Here is an 18,555-nt window from a genome sequence, read left to right as displayed (position 1 = left end):
ACGCAAATTGAAAACAAACCCCGAAGGCAGCTGGAAGGTCTGGGTGTCTTTATTGACAGCAGCTTACATTGTGTTTTCCCCGGATTGCTTCCTTCAGAGCACCGGCCCACAGCCCTTGGGAAGGAAGGGCAATCTTTTAGCGAGGGAGCGGGAAGGCAGATGCATGTGTCCTTGGCAGGTGTGCTGAGCCCCGGCAGGATGCAATCCTTCAAGCTGGAATCCCATTGGGTATTTGAGAGGACCAATGTGGGAAGTGGAAAGGAAGTCTTCAACAGGACTCACATCTCAGTCCAGGACTCTTGGACTATTCCAAGTCCATCCCAGTTTTAGGACTCTGGTGGGGGCAGCAAAATTAGGCCCACCCACCTTGATGGTCAGATTCTTCAGTCCATGCCCTGTTCACACACACCTGTTTCCGCTGGTCACAGTTAGAGGGAACGGGCCTTACAGTTAAGATAGACCACTTCCTCTGGCCCTCCCCAGCTGCAGCTATATAGGTTCAAATGGCTGGAAAAACTGAGGGCTTGCCGTTTTGGTTCAACTGTGTGTGCCACTGTCCTCAAATCTTCCATATATGGCAGGATGCAGGCTATAGGTCTGCTCAGCCGCCAGCTGGCCTACCAGCCATCACACACACCGCCCTGCCTGTCTTCTGCCAACTGTCAGTGCCTACGGTGGAAGGCCAGGCTCCAAAAGACCCAAGCCAGTCTGCGTAAGCACTTGGCAATTCTAGGTATGAAAGTGGGTTAAAAAAAAAAGTGGAACAACAAAAGCTTCATTTGATAATTAGAGATCTGAAGCGATTTTGCTTTTATTTCCTTCATGTTAAGCCAATCATGAAACTTCACAGTGATTTCTGGGGTGGGGCAGAAGGAAAGTGTATTCAGAATGATGAAGGCCACAGCCTGGTTAGCCCGAGAAGGTGCAAGCAGAGGAGGCCTCACTGGGGAAGCTGGAGGAGCACCGACTGCCCGGCTGGCAGGTAGGTGATGTTCCGAGAGCGCGAGAGCTGGTAAGCAATGTCCTCGGCAGCTTCCAGCTTCCGCAGCTCAATCAGACCATCACCTGCGGTGGCCAGGGAGTTGGCGATCAGCTCGGCTGCCTTGGAGTCGCCCTCCGCAGAGATGATGGCCGCCTTCTTCTGCTGCTCAGCCTATAGGAGAGGAGGCAGAGGTGGCGATTATACCACAGCATTGCTTATCAGGCTCTGGCCTAACCAGGACCAAGTCAAGTACCTTCACAGGGTTCTCAAGGCACTCTGGGAGAATCCTTCCCTCACCATGCAGTCAATACTCTATACCCAGCCCTCCTCTTTCCCTTCATGCCACTTGTTATTGTAGGACACACATCTCTTGGCTGTATAGACACGGCACTCCTACTCTGATGCAAAGTCATGGAAAACAGAAAAGCAAAGTTGGACTCAATCCTTAGGCGCATCCTTCCCTCCAACACAAGGTCAAAAGGACTTCCATCAAAGCCAGGGTATCCAGGTGCTGGTGGCTAACAGCTGTAATCTGAGTGCTAATGTGGCGGTGGCAGACTGGAGGATCACTGCAAGTTTGAGGTTACTCTGGTTTACACAGGACATTTTCAGCCAACCAGGGCTACACACCCCACCCACAACCAAAGCAACCCCAGCAGAGTTAGCTAAGTGACACAGCATCCTCCTAGCCTGTACAAAGTCCTGGGTTTGATCCCTAGTACTGCAAATGAACTAAGTATCCAAAAGAGCTCCACAGCACAATATGCTCCCATGACTCCTTGGAGTTGCCTGTGGCAAACTCCTCAAACGGTACCCAAGGATGTCCTTGGCTTACCCTACCAATACCAACAGGATGACATCTATCAGGACTATGACTTTCAGAGTGTGCGAGGAGAGTTTGCCCTTAAGACTCCGAGTCGGGCGTTGGTGGCGCATGCCTTTAATCCCAGCACTCGGGAGGCAGAGGCCAAAAATCTTCCCTTCTTCCCCGGTTTTGGTGCTGGACAGAATTCAGCACCAAGCACATGGTAGATGAGCACTCTGTCACCAACCTACATCTTTTTGTTGTTGTTTGTTTTTTGTTTTTCGAGGCAGGGTTTCTCTGTGGCTTTGGAGGCTGTCCTGGAACTAGCTCTTGCAGACCAGGGTGGTCTTGAACTTAGAGATCCACCTGCCTCTGCCTCCCGAATGCTGGGATTAAAGGTGTGCGCCACCACCGCCTGGCCATGATCCCAAGCTACATCTTTAACTAACACCCAACTCAAAACCTTCACTAAATGTTGACTATGCACCCGACATCACCAGGCAATGTCCAGCCTCTTACAGGCCCTGGAGCACAGCAGACACAAAGCTAAACACACTCCGGGCTTATGCTTCCTACAACTAAGTCCCTCTTCTAGATTCTAACAATTAAACGTCCTTGGGTTAGGAGAACCAGTAGTGGGGAGAGGCAGATAGCAAACAGCCTTTACATACACCAGGAAGGACAGGCTACTATGTAAATACACTATGTTCTAGCACTCTCTCAAACATCTGGATGGATTCAGCACCGGGAAAAAACAAAAAAAAACGATAGCACATCTGGCATGTTTGATCTTCTTTGCTGTCAGTTTCCTATGTAACCATAGCGTAAAAGTAACTCCTCAGTGAAGCTGAAACCGCTCCAGGAGTAACATTTTTATGTACAGGAGAGGGTTTTCGATCTTGGGCAGGTAGGGAATAGTGGCCCTTCAGTGATTTAGGAGCATAACCTCATATCCCTGACAGCTCCCAAAGACTCTGGAACTGATTGCAGGAGTAAAGCTCCCTCAACCCTCTTCTGGTTATCCCAGACAGACGACAGATGATGAATTTCTAGGCCACCCAGCAGATGGGGAAGCAGAGCACAGGAGAAGGGGAACTCCTCCTGCCATCTGGTTGAGCGCTCACCTTTTCCACCACGAATCTGGCCCTCTCCGCTTCCTGCTGAGCCACCTGCTTGGCTTCCACAGCTTCTGTGAACTCCTTCCCGAAGGTCAGATGTGTCTATGGGGAGAGAGTGAGCACAAGCTGAGGCAGTAATTGCTTAGACAGCATTGCTCCGAGGCCTCCCTGGCCACTGGAAGGAAGAGGCCAGGAATAGCTCTAGCAGCGGCTGGAGGCACGGGGATACGCTCGCCCACCTCAACACCCTCATTCACACCTCCGTTTTCTTTGCTGCTCACACTGCGCCAACACAGAATTCTGTCATCCTCACCGTGGTCACCCCATGAAGAAAACGGCACCTGGGGCTTTTGATGGGGCCCATGGAAACTACAAAGGATCTATTCAATCAATCACCTCCCTAGAGGAGACTTGTGGGTTCCAAGACCCCCACGACTGACTATTGCTCTTCCCAGATCCTTTGATGCCCTGTTCCAAGACTTGGGTCAGGGAGGCAGATGGAAAACTGAGCCCCTGAGAGCAGGGGCTACAGCTGGTTCCCAGGGATGTAAGAGCACGATGCTCTCTGCTTATGGATTAACCAGCCCATTTCCTGCTCACGGCGCTTCCACCCCTCGACAGGAAGACAGAGAGGTGGTGTGCAAATCATGGCATCTTCAACCCACAAGTGGTTCTGGCAAAGTTTTTAAAAGAAAGGCAGGTAAAGCCATTGGTCAGGGTGAGAGCTTAAGTCTGACTATCCACAGACCTTCCTAATCACATAAATAGCTGGGGCTATTTGGCTGAAGTGACTGTCTCTAAAGATAGTACAGAACAGGGAAGAGATCTTGATGCTTCTAAGGCCTAGCCTAGAGCAAGTCACTGCATCCAACTTAAAAAGAAGGCGCAGGGGCTGCAGAGATGATGGCTCAGTGGTTAGGAGCACTTGTTGCTCTTGTAGAGAACCCAGGCTTGAGTCTTAGCACCCACATGGTGACTTACAACTATCTGTAACTCCATTACAGGGCTTTTGATGCATGTATGTGGTACACTTATATATATGCAGACAAAACATAAATACAAGTTAAAAAAAGATAAATAAATCTAGGGAAAGAAACCTCAAAAAGGCACAAAGTGAAGAAAGACATCGGTTTGGACACCACTCCCAGTCTCTGCTGCTTTAAAGTATAGGTAACCCCAAAGCTTAGCAGAGAAAAGCCCAGCCCCACAGCTTCCGGAGTATTTTATGCTGCACATCTAAGTCTTTTGGTTTGTTTCTGGTTTTTTGTTTGTTTTGAGACAGACTCTTTCTCTATGGCCCAAGTGGGCTAGAACTCAGGGCAAGACAGGGCTGCGATTACAGGCATAGCCGATATGCTCAGGTAAGTCTTATACTGCAGCCGCTCGACTCTGTCTCATCCACTCTGGACATTTGTTCAAACTCTGGATACAGAAATATAACCCTAAGAGTTAAAAAGCTAAATGTGTAATTAAAGAATAAAATTTCTTTCTGAGAGGGCCAGCTGAGGGCAGTCAATTCCCCAGGAAATCTAATTTTCTTCTCACACCTCTTAGCTAGGGTTTCTTGTGGTCAGCCCACATTTCCCCAGGATGGAGTGTGTGGTCAGAGTCTAGAAAGATGCCAAGTTTTTCTTAGATTTTACTCCATGCATTCTCACAGCCAATGTGCTTGTGTTAACAGTGGAAAAGTCTGGGGTGCAGAGCTCTACAGAGCCAAAGGCTGCAGCCTGGCAAGTTGCCAGTAGGGGGAGCCACATGCCCTTCCCCAGGAGAGAAGAGCGAGGCCATGCCTGGGGCAGCGCAGAGGTTGTTCACAGAATGGCTGTTTGAACAGCTGCACAGATGCTGAGGCAAGTCCAGCCTTTCCCAGGTCGCCAGAGGGAACAGGAAGCACTCTGCCTTGCTGCCCAAATGAAAATATCACTCCAAGACTTTCCCAGACTCTGGAAACATGACCCCTTCCCCTCACCTAGGTCTGAAACACTATCCTGACTATATTGCTTTCTGTCCAAGTTACAACACCCAACGTCACATTAATACAGAGAATATAAAGTCTCAAGTGGTGAGTATACACCTCAGAGCTGGCTCCTGCCCCTGCACAGCTGGCCTGCGGGACAGCCACTCCTGCTTCAGACCCTCAGTGTTGAGGAATCCTGGAGGCAGGCTGGGTCCACTCTAGACAGAAGACTCAGCTGCTCCCAGGCCGGCCTAACTGTCAGCCTTTCTCTGGGCCTGGTGAGGCCAACAGAAATCCCTTTCTGGGGCAATCAGAGGTTATAAAATGTGTGTGTGGCATATGGAACATAAACAATGCTCATTCAAAAGCAGACCGAAGGCAGCAGCCAACATCCGTACATTCTCATGTTTTCACGTCTCATCCACTTAGGTGGACACAGGATCCAAGCCCTTGTGCCCAGATACAGAGCCAGTCACTAAGCAAGAGAAGTCCCACCCCCTCAGCCTCCCCAAGGATCTTACCAGGGACACATCATCCAGGATGAGTCCAAATGTCGCTGCTCTCTCTGTGAGGTCATCGCTCACCTGCCTAGAGACCAACTCTCGCTGGGTGATCAATTCTCCAGCATCAAAGCGAGCCTGCCCCGAGGGAAGACAGACAAGAGTGCAGGCCAAGTTACTGAGGAAGCGAAAACAAGCAGCACCTATCACCACCGAGGCACGTGCAGAGGGTCCTGCTCACTCACCACTACCGACTTGAGGATCTCTGTGGTGATGGACGGCAGCACCCGCTCATCATAGTCCTCACCGATGCTGGTGTAGATACGAGGAAGCTGGCTGGCCACTGGCCGGAAGAGGATACGTAGTGTGATGTTGACATTCTGCAAATCTTAGGGTAGGGAAGGCATGGCGTTAAACACAAAACCACGGGTGACTTCTCTATGACCTTCCTGCCCTAAGTCCACTACAGACCATACACAGAATGTCCCTAGACTCTAGGAGAGGGGTGGTTCCGTCTGTTCCTCAGCAGGGTGCCCAGCAGAGCACTCAGCACCGCAGTCAGGAGCCACCAGCAAGATGGGGATGTGCGCCGGGCATTGGTGGCGCACGCCTTTAATCCCAGCACTCGGGAGGCAGAGGCAGGTGGATCTCTGTGAGTTCGAGGCCAGCCTGGTCTACAGAGTGAGTTCCAGGACAGCCTCCAAAACAATACAGAGAAACCCTGTCTCGAAAAAAAAAAAAAAAAAGAAGATGGGGATGTGCCCCCCTGAAAGTTCTGCTGAGAGCAGTTCACATGGAGCAACTAAAGAGTGTTTGGGACTGTGAACACCTTAAGACAGAAAGCTAATGCCCAGGATTTTAGAGCGAGTCTTCCCAAGGGCTGGTGTGCGTGTGCTCAAGCCAGGAGTCAGGCCTGGGTTACCTGGACCTGGTAGAAACGTTGTCCAGAGTCCACTGACTGGGCTATGGTACCACTCTGATGGGTACTAATGAAACCTTAGCCAAACTGAGCATACTAGTCTGTGAGAGTGGGGAGAAAGCACAAACGGTGGGGGAAACTGGAGAAAAAACACCAGTGGGAAGAGCACCTTTGTGTATACAGCAGAGCAAACCACGACTAAGTCACCACACTCAGCAGGGATCACGTCTAGTACCTGAGAGGAGGAGGCAGATGGCACCACAGCGCACTTGAAGTCTGAACAAAGGCCACTGGCAGGGTGAATTCAAAAGGCTCATTACCCCACACCCAGGGAAACAGCCAGCTCCTATCCGCTCCCTGGCAGTTCAGGCCTGTGCAGAGCTTAAGCACAGGCACACTGGACTTAAGTCACCAGCACCAAGTGCCACCCAGGAGTACAGTCCTGACCCAGCCACTGAGAGGGTGGAAAATCCACGGATACACACAGCCTCTGGTCTCTGTCCCAGTTTTAACAAGTGCAGGTACATACTGCATCCTTGGCACAACAGACAACACAGAAGGAAAGCCCAGAGAAGAAAGTTTAGGAGGAGGATTTTAAATCCAACCTACTGTTCCCCATTACCTGCCTCACCTCTTTGCAGCAGGTGGACTTCCTGTTCCCCCCCCCTCCTTTGTCCTAACTTCTCACTCTGCAGGTTCTCCAATCAAGAGTCAGCACCAGGAGACTGGGCAGATCGCTGTGCTCACTCACCCTTGGTCGCCTTCTCCTCCTCCTATCACAGCTGCTAGTCCTCATACCTTCCTTCTCTAGGGCTGAGGTCCCAACAGTTCTCTTTTTAGGACTCTAGCCTTCACCCCAGCACCAAGCCTGGCACAGCACAGAAGCACACATCTGCTGGGGAGCAGCACTGAGGGCACCCAGTGCTGTCAGCACACCAAGCCCACAGCATCCTTCCTCCCGTGCGTTCCGCTGCTGCCTGCGCTGACGGGGGAGGGGAGTGGTAAGGACACAATTTCAGGCTCTAACTAGAAACCCGGTGGAGTATGTCAGGCACAGGGCTGTGTGGGCCGGCCTGAGAGAGCAATCTGAGGGCTGTCGCACTGGAGTAGAGACCGTGGAAAGCAAGGCAAAGGGAAAGTTGTCAGCCACAAGGGTTTGGACAGTCACTCTGGGGAGCAAGAGCTGATGGGAAGGGTCAACCATGGCAGGAAAAAGCAGCAACAAGAGCTGACGGGAAGGGTCAACCACAGCAGCAGAAGACACATTTAGATTTCCTCAAAGCTAGGATAGCAAGTAAAGTTTTCCCCCTAAGATTTACTTTACTTTATGAGTATGGATGTCTGGCCCGCATGTAAGTATAAACACCAACTCCATGCTTGACGGATGCCTTGGAACTGCGGTTACAGATGGTGGCGTCACCATATTGGTGCTGGGAATTGAACCCAGGCTCTTCTGTAAGAGCAACAAGTGCTCTTAACCACTGAGCCCTATCTCCAGCCCCCAATATGAAACTCTTAGGTTAGCCCTTTCTATTTGTCTCTGAATTTATCCTGCTGCGTGGGTCTACCTTAAAAATGTGTTTCAGAGCCGGGTGGAAGTGACACACGCCTTTAATTCTAATTGGGAGGCAGACATAGGCAGATCTCTGTGAGTTCGGGGCCTCCAAAGCCATAGAGAAACCCTGTCTCTAAAAAACAACAGCAACAACCCCTCCAAGAAAACATATAAGTATCAGTCTACAAATATACACACTTCTCCAGAACAACTACACTATGAATTCTGTACAATGGTTTCTTTTAAAATCACTATTTATTTATTATGCATAGTGTCTGCCTGCATGCCAGCAGAGGGCACCAGATCTCATTACAGATGGTTGTGAGCCACCATGTGGTTGCTGGGATTGAACTCAGGACCTCTGGAAGAGCAGTCAGTGCTCTTAACCTCTGAGCCATCTCTCCAGCCCCTGTACAATGATTTTTCATTAAATTTTTATTTACTTATTTTAGGTGCGTGCATATGTACGTGTATGTGTGTGCGCGTGCGCGCACCACAGTATATACGAGGCGGTCAGAAGTCAGCTTGAAGGACTCGGTTCTCTGCTTCCACAATGTGGTTTTTGCAGATCAAACTCAGGCTTGGTGCCAGGAGTTTTACTCGATGACCCAACTCTCTTACCTGGATTCTTTTTTTAAATTAACATCCATCCATCCATCCATCCATCCATCCATCCATCCATCCATCCATCCATCCATCCATCCATGTGTTATGTATGTGTGGGTGTGCACATGCCAGGGTGTGTATGCAGAGGTCAAAGGTCAACTTGCTGGAATCAGTTCTTTTCTCCTGACACATCAGACCCAGGGATTGAACTCAGGTTGTCAGGATTGTCAGCAGGTATCTCTGTAGTACTTAAATTAACCACTTAAGTTAGCACACAAAGTAATGGGTTTTATCAGGACATTTCCTTCCTTTCCTTCTATTTCTTCTGAAACAGAGACTCACATATCAGAGTTTAGCCAAAGATAACCTTGAACTTCTGCTCTGGAGCGCATGCATCACCACACCCAGTTCATTAAGTGCTGGGGACTGAGTTCAGGCACTCCAGCCTTCTAGGCTCGTACTCTACCAACTGAGCTCCACGGCCAGACACACATTATGGCATTTTCATACATGAGTCATTATACTTTGGTGTACTCCTCTCCCCACCTCCAGTATCTTTTAAGACAGGATCTCTCAGGCTGGAGAGGTGGCTCGGAGGTAAAGAGCACTGGCTGCTCTTCCAGCGGACCTGAGTTCAATTCCCAGCAACCACATGGTGGCTCACAACCATCTGTAATGAGGTCTGGCACCCCCTTCTGGCCTGCAGGGATACATGCAGGCAGAAAACTGTATACATAATAAATAAATCTTTAAAAAAAAAAAAAAGACAGGATCTCTCTACATTGCATGGCCTGGAACGCACTGTGTAGACTAGGCTGGCCTAAAGTCACAGAGATACACCTGCCTCTTGCCCGAGTGCTGGGATTAAAGGTATTCACTACTATGCCTGGTCTCTCCATACCAGAAACTTTTTTGTTTTATTTGTTTTTAGAGATAGGGTTTCTCTGTGTAGCCCTGGCTGTCCTGGAACTCAGAGATCTGCCTCCCGAGTGATAGAATAAGAGGTGTTTCCCATGACTGCCATAGACATTCTTAACTTCTTGTATCCTGGTAGCCCAGGGATGTTTCTAGGATGAACAGAACAGCACACCTCCACATCTCCTTCATCAGCCACAGGCAAGACTTACCTTTGCTACCAGTGATGACTGGTACATTCCGTGGTCGTGAGCGGCAGTCAAAGATAATAGGTTTCTGTACCCAAGGGATGAGAAAGTGAGTCCCTTCCCCTACCACAATGTCCTGTACTCCACGGAATCGGTCAAAGATGACGGCTCTGTGCCCAGCATCGACTAGGAAGAAACAATAATGACAGGTCAGAAAAACCCTGTCTCTCTTTAGTAAAAATGGTCCTAACTTTGCAACATACTTGCTTTTATCTTTACTTTAAAATTTGTAAAAATTCTCTATTGTGTGTGTTTGTGTGTGTGTTCATGTGTGTGTGTCTGGGCGTGTGTGTACACCATGATGCTCATGTGGAGGTCAGAGGACAACTGTGGAAGTCAGTTCTCCCCTTCTACCAAGTGGGCCCTGGGACTTAAACTCAGGTTATGAGGCTTGGCAGCAAGTGTCTACCCACTGAGTCATCTTGTCAATCCTTTGTTATTTTTTTAGAAATAAATTTCCTATGATTGGGAGTGGCCACGTGCATGCCATGACAAATGTGTGGATATCATCAGACAATTCTGAAACCCTTTGCTTCTTCTGTCTTTGGATAGAACTCGGTCACCTGCCTTGTGCTGTGCAAGCTTTTACCCACTAAGGCATCTCACTGCCCCCCTTAATTAATATCTGAAGTGTTCTAAGGAGCAGCCTTTCTCCTTTAAAGAACTGGCCATTGAATTTCTGATTAACCATCCCACCCCACCCCCAACTCCCATCAGCAGAATTCCAGGAATGGCCTCCCAAGAGTTCTATAACTCAAGAGATCTTCACTAGATGACATGCATAAATTAGCTCCAATTTAACCTGATGTTCCCAGAAGCAGAGGCCCCACCATGGGAATCCTAAAATGTAGATGTTTCCATTGTTTTTATTTTTATTTTTTTTTTTTGAGACAGGATCTCAGGACAGATTAGCCTGGAAATCCAGATTCTGTCTCACTCCTCCCCCACCAACTCTGGGAGTGTAATGAGGGTATCACTCTATGGGTGTTTTCCAAGATAGGGTCTCACTATGTAGCTCTGGCTGTACTGGAACTCACTATGTAGACCAACCTGGCCTCAAACTCAGAGATTTACCTGCCTCTGCCTCAGAGAGCTGGGATTAAAGTGAACACCATTATGGCCAGCTGGGCCCAGCATCTTTCTTTTTTTTTTTCAAAGATTTATCACATATACAGTGTTCTGCCTACATGCCAGAAGACAGCACCAGATTGAATTGTAGATGGTTGTGAACCACCATATGGTTGCTGGGAATTGAACTCAGGACCCCTGGAAGAGCAGTCAGTACTCATAACCTCTGAGCCAAATCTCCAGCCCCGCCCAGCATCTTTCTAATATGGACTCAGAAATTTTAAAATGCTGACTAGTCTAGCTGAATAGATGAAGCCACATGAACTATGACATCAAGATACGACTCATGAGCCAAGTAGATTTCTCTCTCTCTCTCCCTCTCCTCTGACTTTTTGAGACAGGGTCTGACTATGTAGCCCAGGTGGGCCTGGAACTCAGGGTCCTAATACCTCAGCTTTACGAGTACAGGAGTCTGCCACCAGACCCTAGCTGAAGTCACTACTTTGCCTCTTTTCCTATTTGAATTGAGAATTGGTCTAAAAACTTTCAGTCTGATAATACTATCAAAGAAGTCATGTAGCCAGAAGCAAGAAGTTCAGGAGTTTAAAGACAAACTTGGCTACAGGAGACATTGTCTTAAAAAAACAAAGCAGCATGGGGGCTGGAGAGATGGCTCAGAGGTTAAAAGCACTGCCTGTTCTTCCAGAGGTCCTGAGTTCAATTCCCAGCAACCACATGGTGGCTCACAACCATCTGTAATACTGCATACATAAGAAATAAATCTTAAATAAAAAACAAAGCAGTAGGATGCAGTTCTGAGTTGCTTAAAGTCCCTATATTACATTTGAGCTGGGTACAGAGGGGCACACCTTTAATTCCAGCACTGAGGAGGCAGGGGCAGGTAGATCTCTTTGAGTTCTAGACCACCCTGATCTACATAGAGTTCCAGGCCAGTCAAGAGCTACATGGTAAGATTCTGTCTCAAAAAAACAAAAACAAACCATACAGGAAGTATATCATTTTTTTTTTGGAATTTTGAAAGAATATCAAAATTGAAGGGAATCTTAAGAGAAGAACTAGTCCAGTCCCATTGGTTGACCAATGAGAAAGCAGAGGACTAGGAGGAGGGACTTGCTTATAAGGCCATATAATACAAACCCAGCAATGCATCTCAAAAATTACTTTCTCTGCAACTAGCTGAGCAAAACCTTCTTTCTCAGGACAAGGTCCCTCAAGCTGAGATAATTTGCCAAGTTATTTCACCCACATGCAGCAGAAGAGAACCAATGAGATCCTGCCGCTCTGCAGAGGCATCTGGGTAATATCACTTCAAACTGGTTAAAGCCCTAGAAACATCCAACCAGCAACTGGACTCCTCTTGAACAAAGGATCTAAGTCATCAGTCCTCAACATGAGCCCCATTGTGTGTGTGGGGGCGGGCAAATGACCCTTTCACAGGGTTACCTAAGACCATCAGAAAATGCAGATTCTTACATATTCTGTTACACTATTAAGTGTAAATAGAGATTACATTATTTAGTAGATTCATAATAGCCAAATTACAGTTATGAAGTAGCAACAAAAATAATTTCATGGCTGGGGGTCACCACAACACGAGGAAACTGCAGCATTAGGAAGGTTGAGGACCACTGCCTAATGAAGGCAGGGCCTCTGATAACACACAACCATTGTTTGTGGGGCAGCAGCAGGTGAGCCCCGTTCACCACACACACCTTCAGACAGCAGCTGGCATTAGGAATGTCAAATAGGCTGTGCAGATCAACAGAGAGCACCACCCCGCTCAGCACCTCACCATTATATAAGGCAGAGTTCACCACGCCTCCTGCAACTGCTAAAGCCAGGCCGAACTTTCCGATGGACTCAAACACTTTGGCAGCCATGATTCCTCCTGTCGCACTCACTCACACCTAAACAAGGGATAAAAACAAAATAGCTTGACAACGAAATCTTCAGAGAAAGCCCTCTCTGGGGCACAGCATTCACTTTTCAAGATATATATTCGTGGATCTATTCCTGTGAGCTCTAACTTACTCACTGAACACCCCATAACACTCGACATCCTGCAAATGTAGCATCTCGTTTGCTTTTGTAGGTGTCTTTCTTTAGAACCAGTCAACGAAGAGTCTGGGACACTTGGCTCATCGTAGGAACGATGTGTCGTACCCACAGAGAACGTAGTACCACAGTAAACCACACTCCCATTTCCTAGCCAAATAGGCCACAAGAGTGTGTGTATGGTTGGCTCTGTGAAATTTGGTTTTGGGAAAATAAGTAATGTACTACAAGGACTATGCCAACAACGAAAAGGATAATTCCTGTTAACATTTTTATCAAACCTCCAGCAGTTTTATATACCTTCAGTTTTTTTTTTTTTTTAACCTTCAGTTTCTTTATGAAAAGTATTACTGGTGGGGTGCACGGAGAGGTTACACTATCCAGTAGAAGAACCAGGGTTAAACGAACGAGATCGAATCCTAGAAGGCATTGTAAAACTCCTCCCCATACCTGTTAATAGGAAGGCGGGAGCTGGCAGGGGCGCAGGGAGGCAGAGCAGTGAAGGACTGTAGGTGGGGCTGCGGCGGGGTGGGTGGGGGCACGTAGCTGACAGACTAGAAACCACCCAGCCTTGAACTTTTTAATGCCCCGCCCCCGCGTCGCCCTCGCTGCACGCTTCAAATCCTCTCTCCCTTTCCCCTCAACTGCGAGGCTATCCCGTTTTCTCCGCGCACATTTATCCTCCACCCCTGACACTAAGGTACCCAGTCCTTTCTATTTCTACTAGCTTCTGGATTTTTCCTTATCCTGTCCTCTCCCCTTGCACAAGTTCGTCCTGGACTCTGCCTTTTCCCCCTTCTCCATTGGGCGTGCCCACACGTGCATTCCAGGACCCCCACTGCACACGGGAGAGCAAAGGAGGATTACAGGGACATACGAACAGAGGCCCGCACCAACACTTCCACGCTCACCTGCTTTCACGCTGACCTCCACATGAATTCCCCAGACCCGCATACTGCGCTTGCGCCAGGAAGCTCCTCCCTTTCCCCCGCCCTCTTCAAGATTCGTCCCTTGAATTGGTGGAGCGGAGCGCAACGCATCCTGGGAAGCGTGGTTTGCTGTCTTCCGCGAGCCCTGTTGCTTTCCTGAGGTCAACTACAACTCCCAAAAGGTTATGCAGCAGCGGGCCCGAGCAGGAAACCTGCTTCCGTTTGGTGGCAACTGATGGGATGTTGCCGCAAAGCCTTTCGGGAGTTGTAGTTCATTAGTAATAAGTGCACGTGCCTAGTCCGTAACGAGCAGATCGCTGTTAGAGAGGCACGGGCTGGATCCGGAAGGACCTGGTCTTCCACCTGGTGGCGGAAGTAACTGGGTGGTGAAGGGGATGGGTGGGCGTTTTGGGAAAAGGTGAGGTGGGGGGAACTGATGGCCTGAGAGACCTCTAGGGAAGCTGAGGACGGCCTCAGGGACGTGAGACCTGGATCGCCAGAACCACTTCGGGACCTTAGAAACGGCTTAGAAAGAAGACACTCATTCAGGTCTTGCGCTACTCCAGCAGAAGGACTTGATTTAGGGTCTAAGTCTCCTGTCCCCCACCTTTTTAAAGTTATACTTGAGAAATTCCAAGAATGGGACGGAGAGCATGTACATGTATACCTTTTAGTTCACTTGCTGTCAAGAAGCATTTTTGTTATTTTTGTTGTTCCCTCTCCTCTCTTCCCAACACTTTCTTCTCCCCGTGCTCCACTTTTCTCTCTCCCGCTGGACACCCTCTTACTTGAGTACGTGTAATCCACGTCTGTACTCTAATTTTGTCAATTGAGCAAACAGTGACTTTTCTAGAACTCCTCTCCACGGTTCGATAAAATCTAAAATGAAGTACTGTGTTTATTTCTCATGGACATGTTACTCTGTAAATACACAACTCTTCAGAGAATATGTGCATGCACACACATGCATAAAAGACATGAAGCAAGCTGGGCGTGGTGACATGACACACGCCTTTAATCCCAGCACTCAGGAGGCAGAGGCAGGCAGAGATCGAGAGTTCAAGACCACCTGGTCTATATAGCGAGTTCCAAGACTATGCAGAGAAACCCTGTCTAAAAAAAAAAAAAAAAAAAAAAAAAAAAGCCGGGCGGTGGTGGCACACGCCTTTAATCCCAGCACTCGGGAGGAGTGCTACTTAAGGAGAGAAGAGTATTTTGGCTCACCTTTTGAAGGCACAGTCCATTGGGTGACAAAGAACGGCAGGGAGGCAGGAGTGTGAAACAGTCATTGATGGGGGGATGTTCTTCCTATTGGTTGTACAAGTTTCTCTTATTGGTTGATGAATAAAACACTGATTGGCCAGTAGAGGCGGAAAGATAGGTGGAGCTAGGAGACAAGGAGAATGCTGAGGAGAGAGGCAGAGTGTGCTTCAAAGGGACACCATGTAGAGACCAGGAAGATAGGGCGGGCCAGGTGTTCTCTGGTAAGATATGGCCATGTAGAAATATACAGAGTAGTAGTTATGGGTTAATAATTAAGAGAGAGCTAGTCAGTAAGAAGTCCTAACCATCAGCCAACAGTTTTATAATTAATATAGTGACCATGTGTTTATTTGGGGCTGAAGCGGCTGTGGGATCAGGTAGGAAAGAAATAGTAACAAGTCATTGCATCTGCAGGGAGGAAACAGAGATCAACACTGGAACTCCACTCACTTTCTCCTTTTCATTTAGTCCCAGATGCAGCCTATGGGATAGTGCCATCCACACTCAGGGTAGATGCAGCCTATGGGATAGTGCCATCCACACTCAGGGTAGATGCAGCCTATGGGATAGTGTCATCCACACTCAGGGTAGATGCAGCCTATGGGATAGTGCCATCCACACTCAGGGTAGGTTTGCCTATGGGATAGTGCCATCCACACTCAGGGTAGGTGACAGCCTATGGGATAGTGTCATCCACACTCAGGGTAGGTGACAGCCTATGGGATAGTGTCATCCACACTCAGGGTAGATGACTGACAGCCTATGGGATAGTGCCATCCACACTCAGGGTAGGTTTGCCTATGGGATAGTGCCATCCACACTCAGGGTAGGTTTGCCTATGGGATAGTGCCATCCACACTCAGGGTAGGTGACAGCCTATGGGATAGTGCCATCCACACTCAGGGTAGGTGACAGCCTATGGGATAGTGCCATCCACACTCAGAGTAGATGACTGACAGCCTATGGGATAGTGCCATCCACACTCAGGGTAGGTGACTGACAGCCTATGGGATAGTGCCATCCACACTCAGGGTAGGTGACTGACAGCCTATGGGATAGTGTCATCCACACTCAGGGTAGATGCAGCCTATGGGATAGTGCCATCCACACTCAGGGTAGGTGACTGACAGCCTATGGGATAGTGTCATCCACACTCAGAGTAGATGACTGACAGCCTATGGGATAGTGCCATCCACACTCAAGGTAGGTGACAGCCTATGGGATAGTGCCATCCACACTCAGGGTAGATGCAGCCTATGGGATAGTGCCATCCACACTCAGGGTAGGTGACAGCCTATGGGATAGTGCCATCCACACTCAAGGTAGGTGACAGCCTATGGGATAGTGCCATCCACACTCAGGGTAGGTGACTGACAGCCTATGGGATAGTGCCATCCACACTCAGGGTAGGTGACAGCCTATGGGATAGTGCCATCCACACTCAGGGTAGGTGAATGACAGCCTATGGGATAGTGTCATCCACACTCAGGGTAGGTGAATGACAGCCTATGGGATAGTGCCATCCACACTCAGGGCAGGTATTCTCAGTTAAACCTTTCTGGAAACTCCCTCACAGACACACCCAGATGTGTGCTTCTGTCAGGATTCTAGATTCAGGCTAGGTGACAGTGAAAACTTAACATTGCACACACCAATCTCATGGACAATGGAGGCCTCCATCTGTCAGGCCAATACCTTTAGGTACTGACTCTTGCTTTCACACTTGTCACCTCAAGGTCACAAGACGCTGTAGGAGGTCCAAGTCCAATCTCACAATATAACCAAAAGTCAGTAGGCAAGAACAGGGCATGCCATATTTGGGGGTCTTTTTTTTTATAAGAGTGAAGCAAAGTTTTTCAGATATGCCCATCAGGACATCTGCTTCTGTTACTGGGCAGAACTGTCCCTGACCATTTCTAGGTCAGTTACTGACAAAAGAACACCATTGACATATTGAGACTCAAGGATTCAAAGGCAAGAGGGCTTGACTTCTAAACCTTAAGATCACTGACACCCTAGAAAAATCAATCTTCTAGACCTAACTCGTCCTTTCTCCCTCTGTATAGCAGAAAAGGAGGGGCATGCCCTTGGGGTTCTAGGCCACCAGCTAGGACCTACCTTTGCACCTGGAGCATATCTGTCGAAGAAACCAGACCTAACTCCCCACGGTGGGCACCCTGCACACGCGCTTTAGCAGCTGCTGAGCTCCTCCTTCGTGAGTCGAAGAAACTCACCTTTGGGTCACCCATCACTGTCTTCTCCCATACAACCTGTCTCATTTCCTAACTTACAGAGGCTTACAAACTCTATCTCCCTCCCGGGTTTCGGCACCAAAATGTTGTTCTTTTGTTAAGATTAAAATTAGAAAATTGGAGATGGAACCAGGGCCAGCGGGATACATTAACCATAGTTTATTACAGTGCGGGAGAGCGAAAGGGGGAGAAGAGAGAGGGATAAAGGGGGGGACAAGAAAGGAAGGAAGCAAGACGGGAGAGCAGAGAGCAAGAGTGAAGGGGGCGGGGTCTGCCTTTTAAAGGGGTCCTTTGCGCCTGCGTGCACACTGTACTCATGGAACCCTGGGCTGACCAGAGTGCTGCCTGAGTGCATTCTGCCAGGTAACAGGGCAGGCCAGCGTAATGCCTGAACCTTTCAGAAGGGAGATTGGATATTGGAATTGGAGCCAACAGTGTCTTCCAGAATGGCCCACTGGACAAGCTAATCAAGGAAGCCTCTATAAGGAGAAGGCATTGAAAGCAGATTATAAAAAGTTGAGGCACAGGAAGGGCAGAGGAATGGGGGAACTTGGTCAAAAAGATCAGTGTGTATGTGTGTGTGTGTGTGTGTGTGTGAGAGAGAGAGAGAGAGAGAGAGAGAGAGAGAGAGAGAGAGAGAGAGAGAGAGAGAGAGAGAGAGAGAGAGAGAGAGAGACCAAGCAGGACAGGACCAGGAGGTCTGGCAGGTAAAGACAGTGAGAAAAGAGTTGCCCAAGTTGCCAACTCCCGTTGACCCTTGTGCATGGAAACAGCGGCAGCAGCAACAAAAATGGTAAGGTAGATGAGTCTGAGGTGATGACCGGACATCACTTCTCAGGAGCTGATGCCACGCCGCACTGCTATTGGTAGTTGTCTCTTTGTGGGGCGGGGCAGGAAGCCAGGATGTCATCGGAGTTGGCTGGCCATGAGAAGCTGCCTCATGACCACGTGCCTGGAGGACAGGCAGGTGAGGGTGAGAGGGACCTGTATTACCTCACAAGGTTCCCTTGTGTTTCAGGGGGACCAGAAGGTGTTCTAACAAGACCGTGATCCCTCGGAGCTTCCTCTCGGTCTTCCTTAGGGGCACTGTGTGTAGATTTGTTACATAGCTGGCCTGCCGCAAAAAATTTTTTTTTGAAGACAGAGTTTCTCTGTGTAATCCTGGCTATCCTGAAGCTCACTCTGTAGACCAGGATGGCTTTGAACTCACAGAGATCCACCTGCTTCCCAAGTGCTGGGATTAAAGGTGTGTGTCACCACTGCCTGTCAGTTCTTGGAATTTTTAAAAGCTTTTTGTAAAAAAATTGTAAAAAATATTCATTTTATGGTCTACGGAGCGAGTTCCAGGACAGGCTCCAAAAC

At 48.7% G+C, this 18,555-nt stretch overlaps 1 protein-coding gene across 1 annotated transcript; it reads right to left on the bottom strand.

The window, feature by feature from the left end:
- Window positions 1-33: 33 nt before the first annotated feature.
- Phb (prohibitin) lies at window positions 34-13,772 on the bottom strand. The gene is made up of 7 exons (XM_040749548.1): window positions 13,661-13,772; window positions 12,487-12,601; window positions 9,570-9,731; window positions 5,608-5,750; window positions 5,384-5,500; window positions 2,912-3,007; window positions 34-1,153 (listed from the first exon to the last, which is right to left on the bottom strand). Exons 2-7 carry the CDS (start codon window positions 12,572-12,574, stop codon window positions 941-943), a joined length of 819 nt encoding a protein of 272 aa, XP_040605482.1. The 5' UTR covers window positions 12,575-12,601; window positions 13,661-13,772; the 3' UTR covers window positions 34-940.
- Between the last annotated feature and the right edge of the window lie 4,783 nt (window positions 13,773-18,555).

The sequence above is a fragment of the Mesocricetus auratus genome, unplaced genomic scaffold (assembly GCF_017639785.1).
Source record: "Mesocricetus auratus isolate SY011 unplaced genomic scaffold, BCM_Maur_2.0 Super-Scaffold_100007, whole genome shotgun sequence".
Taxonomy (NCBI): domain Eukaryota; kingdom Metazoa; phylum Chordata; class Mammalia; order Rodentia; family Cricetidae; genus Mesocricetus; species Mesocricetus auratus.
This window is presented reverse-complemented; position numbering and strand designations above follow the sequence as displayed.

Excerpts from the sequence above, each read along its gene's own strand:
- Phb (XM_040749548.1), bottom strand. The coding sequence starts at position 12,574 with ATGGCTGCCAAAGTGTTTGAGTCCATCGGAAAGTTCGGCCTGGCTTTA. Across the intron at positions 3,008-5,383 it reads TCCTGGATGATGTGTCCCTG|ACACATCTGACCTTCGGGAA; the intron begins GTAAGATCCTTG and ends CTCTCCCCATAG. Across the intron at positions 1,154-2,911 it reads CCAGATTCGTGGTGGAAAAG|GCTGAGCAGCAGAAGAAGGC; the intron begins GTGAGCGCTCAA and ends CCTCTCCTATAG.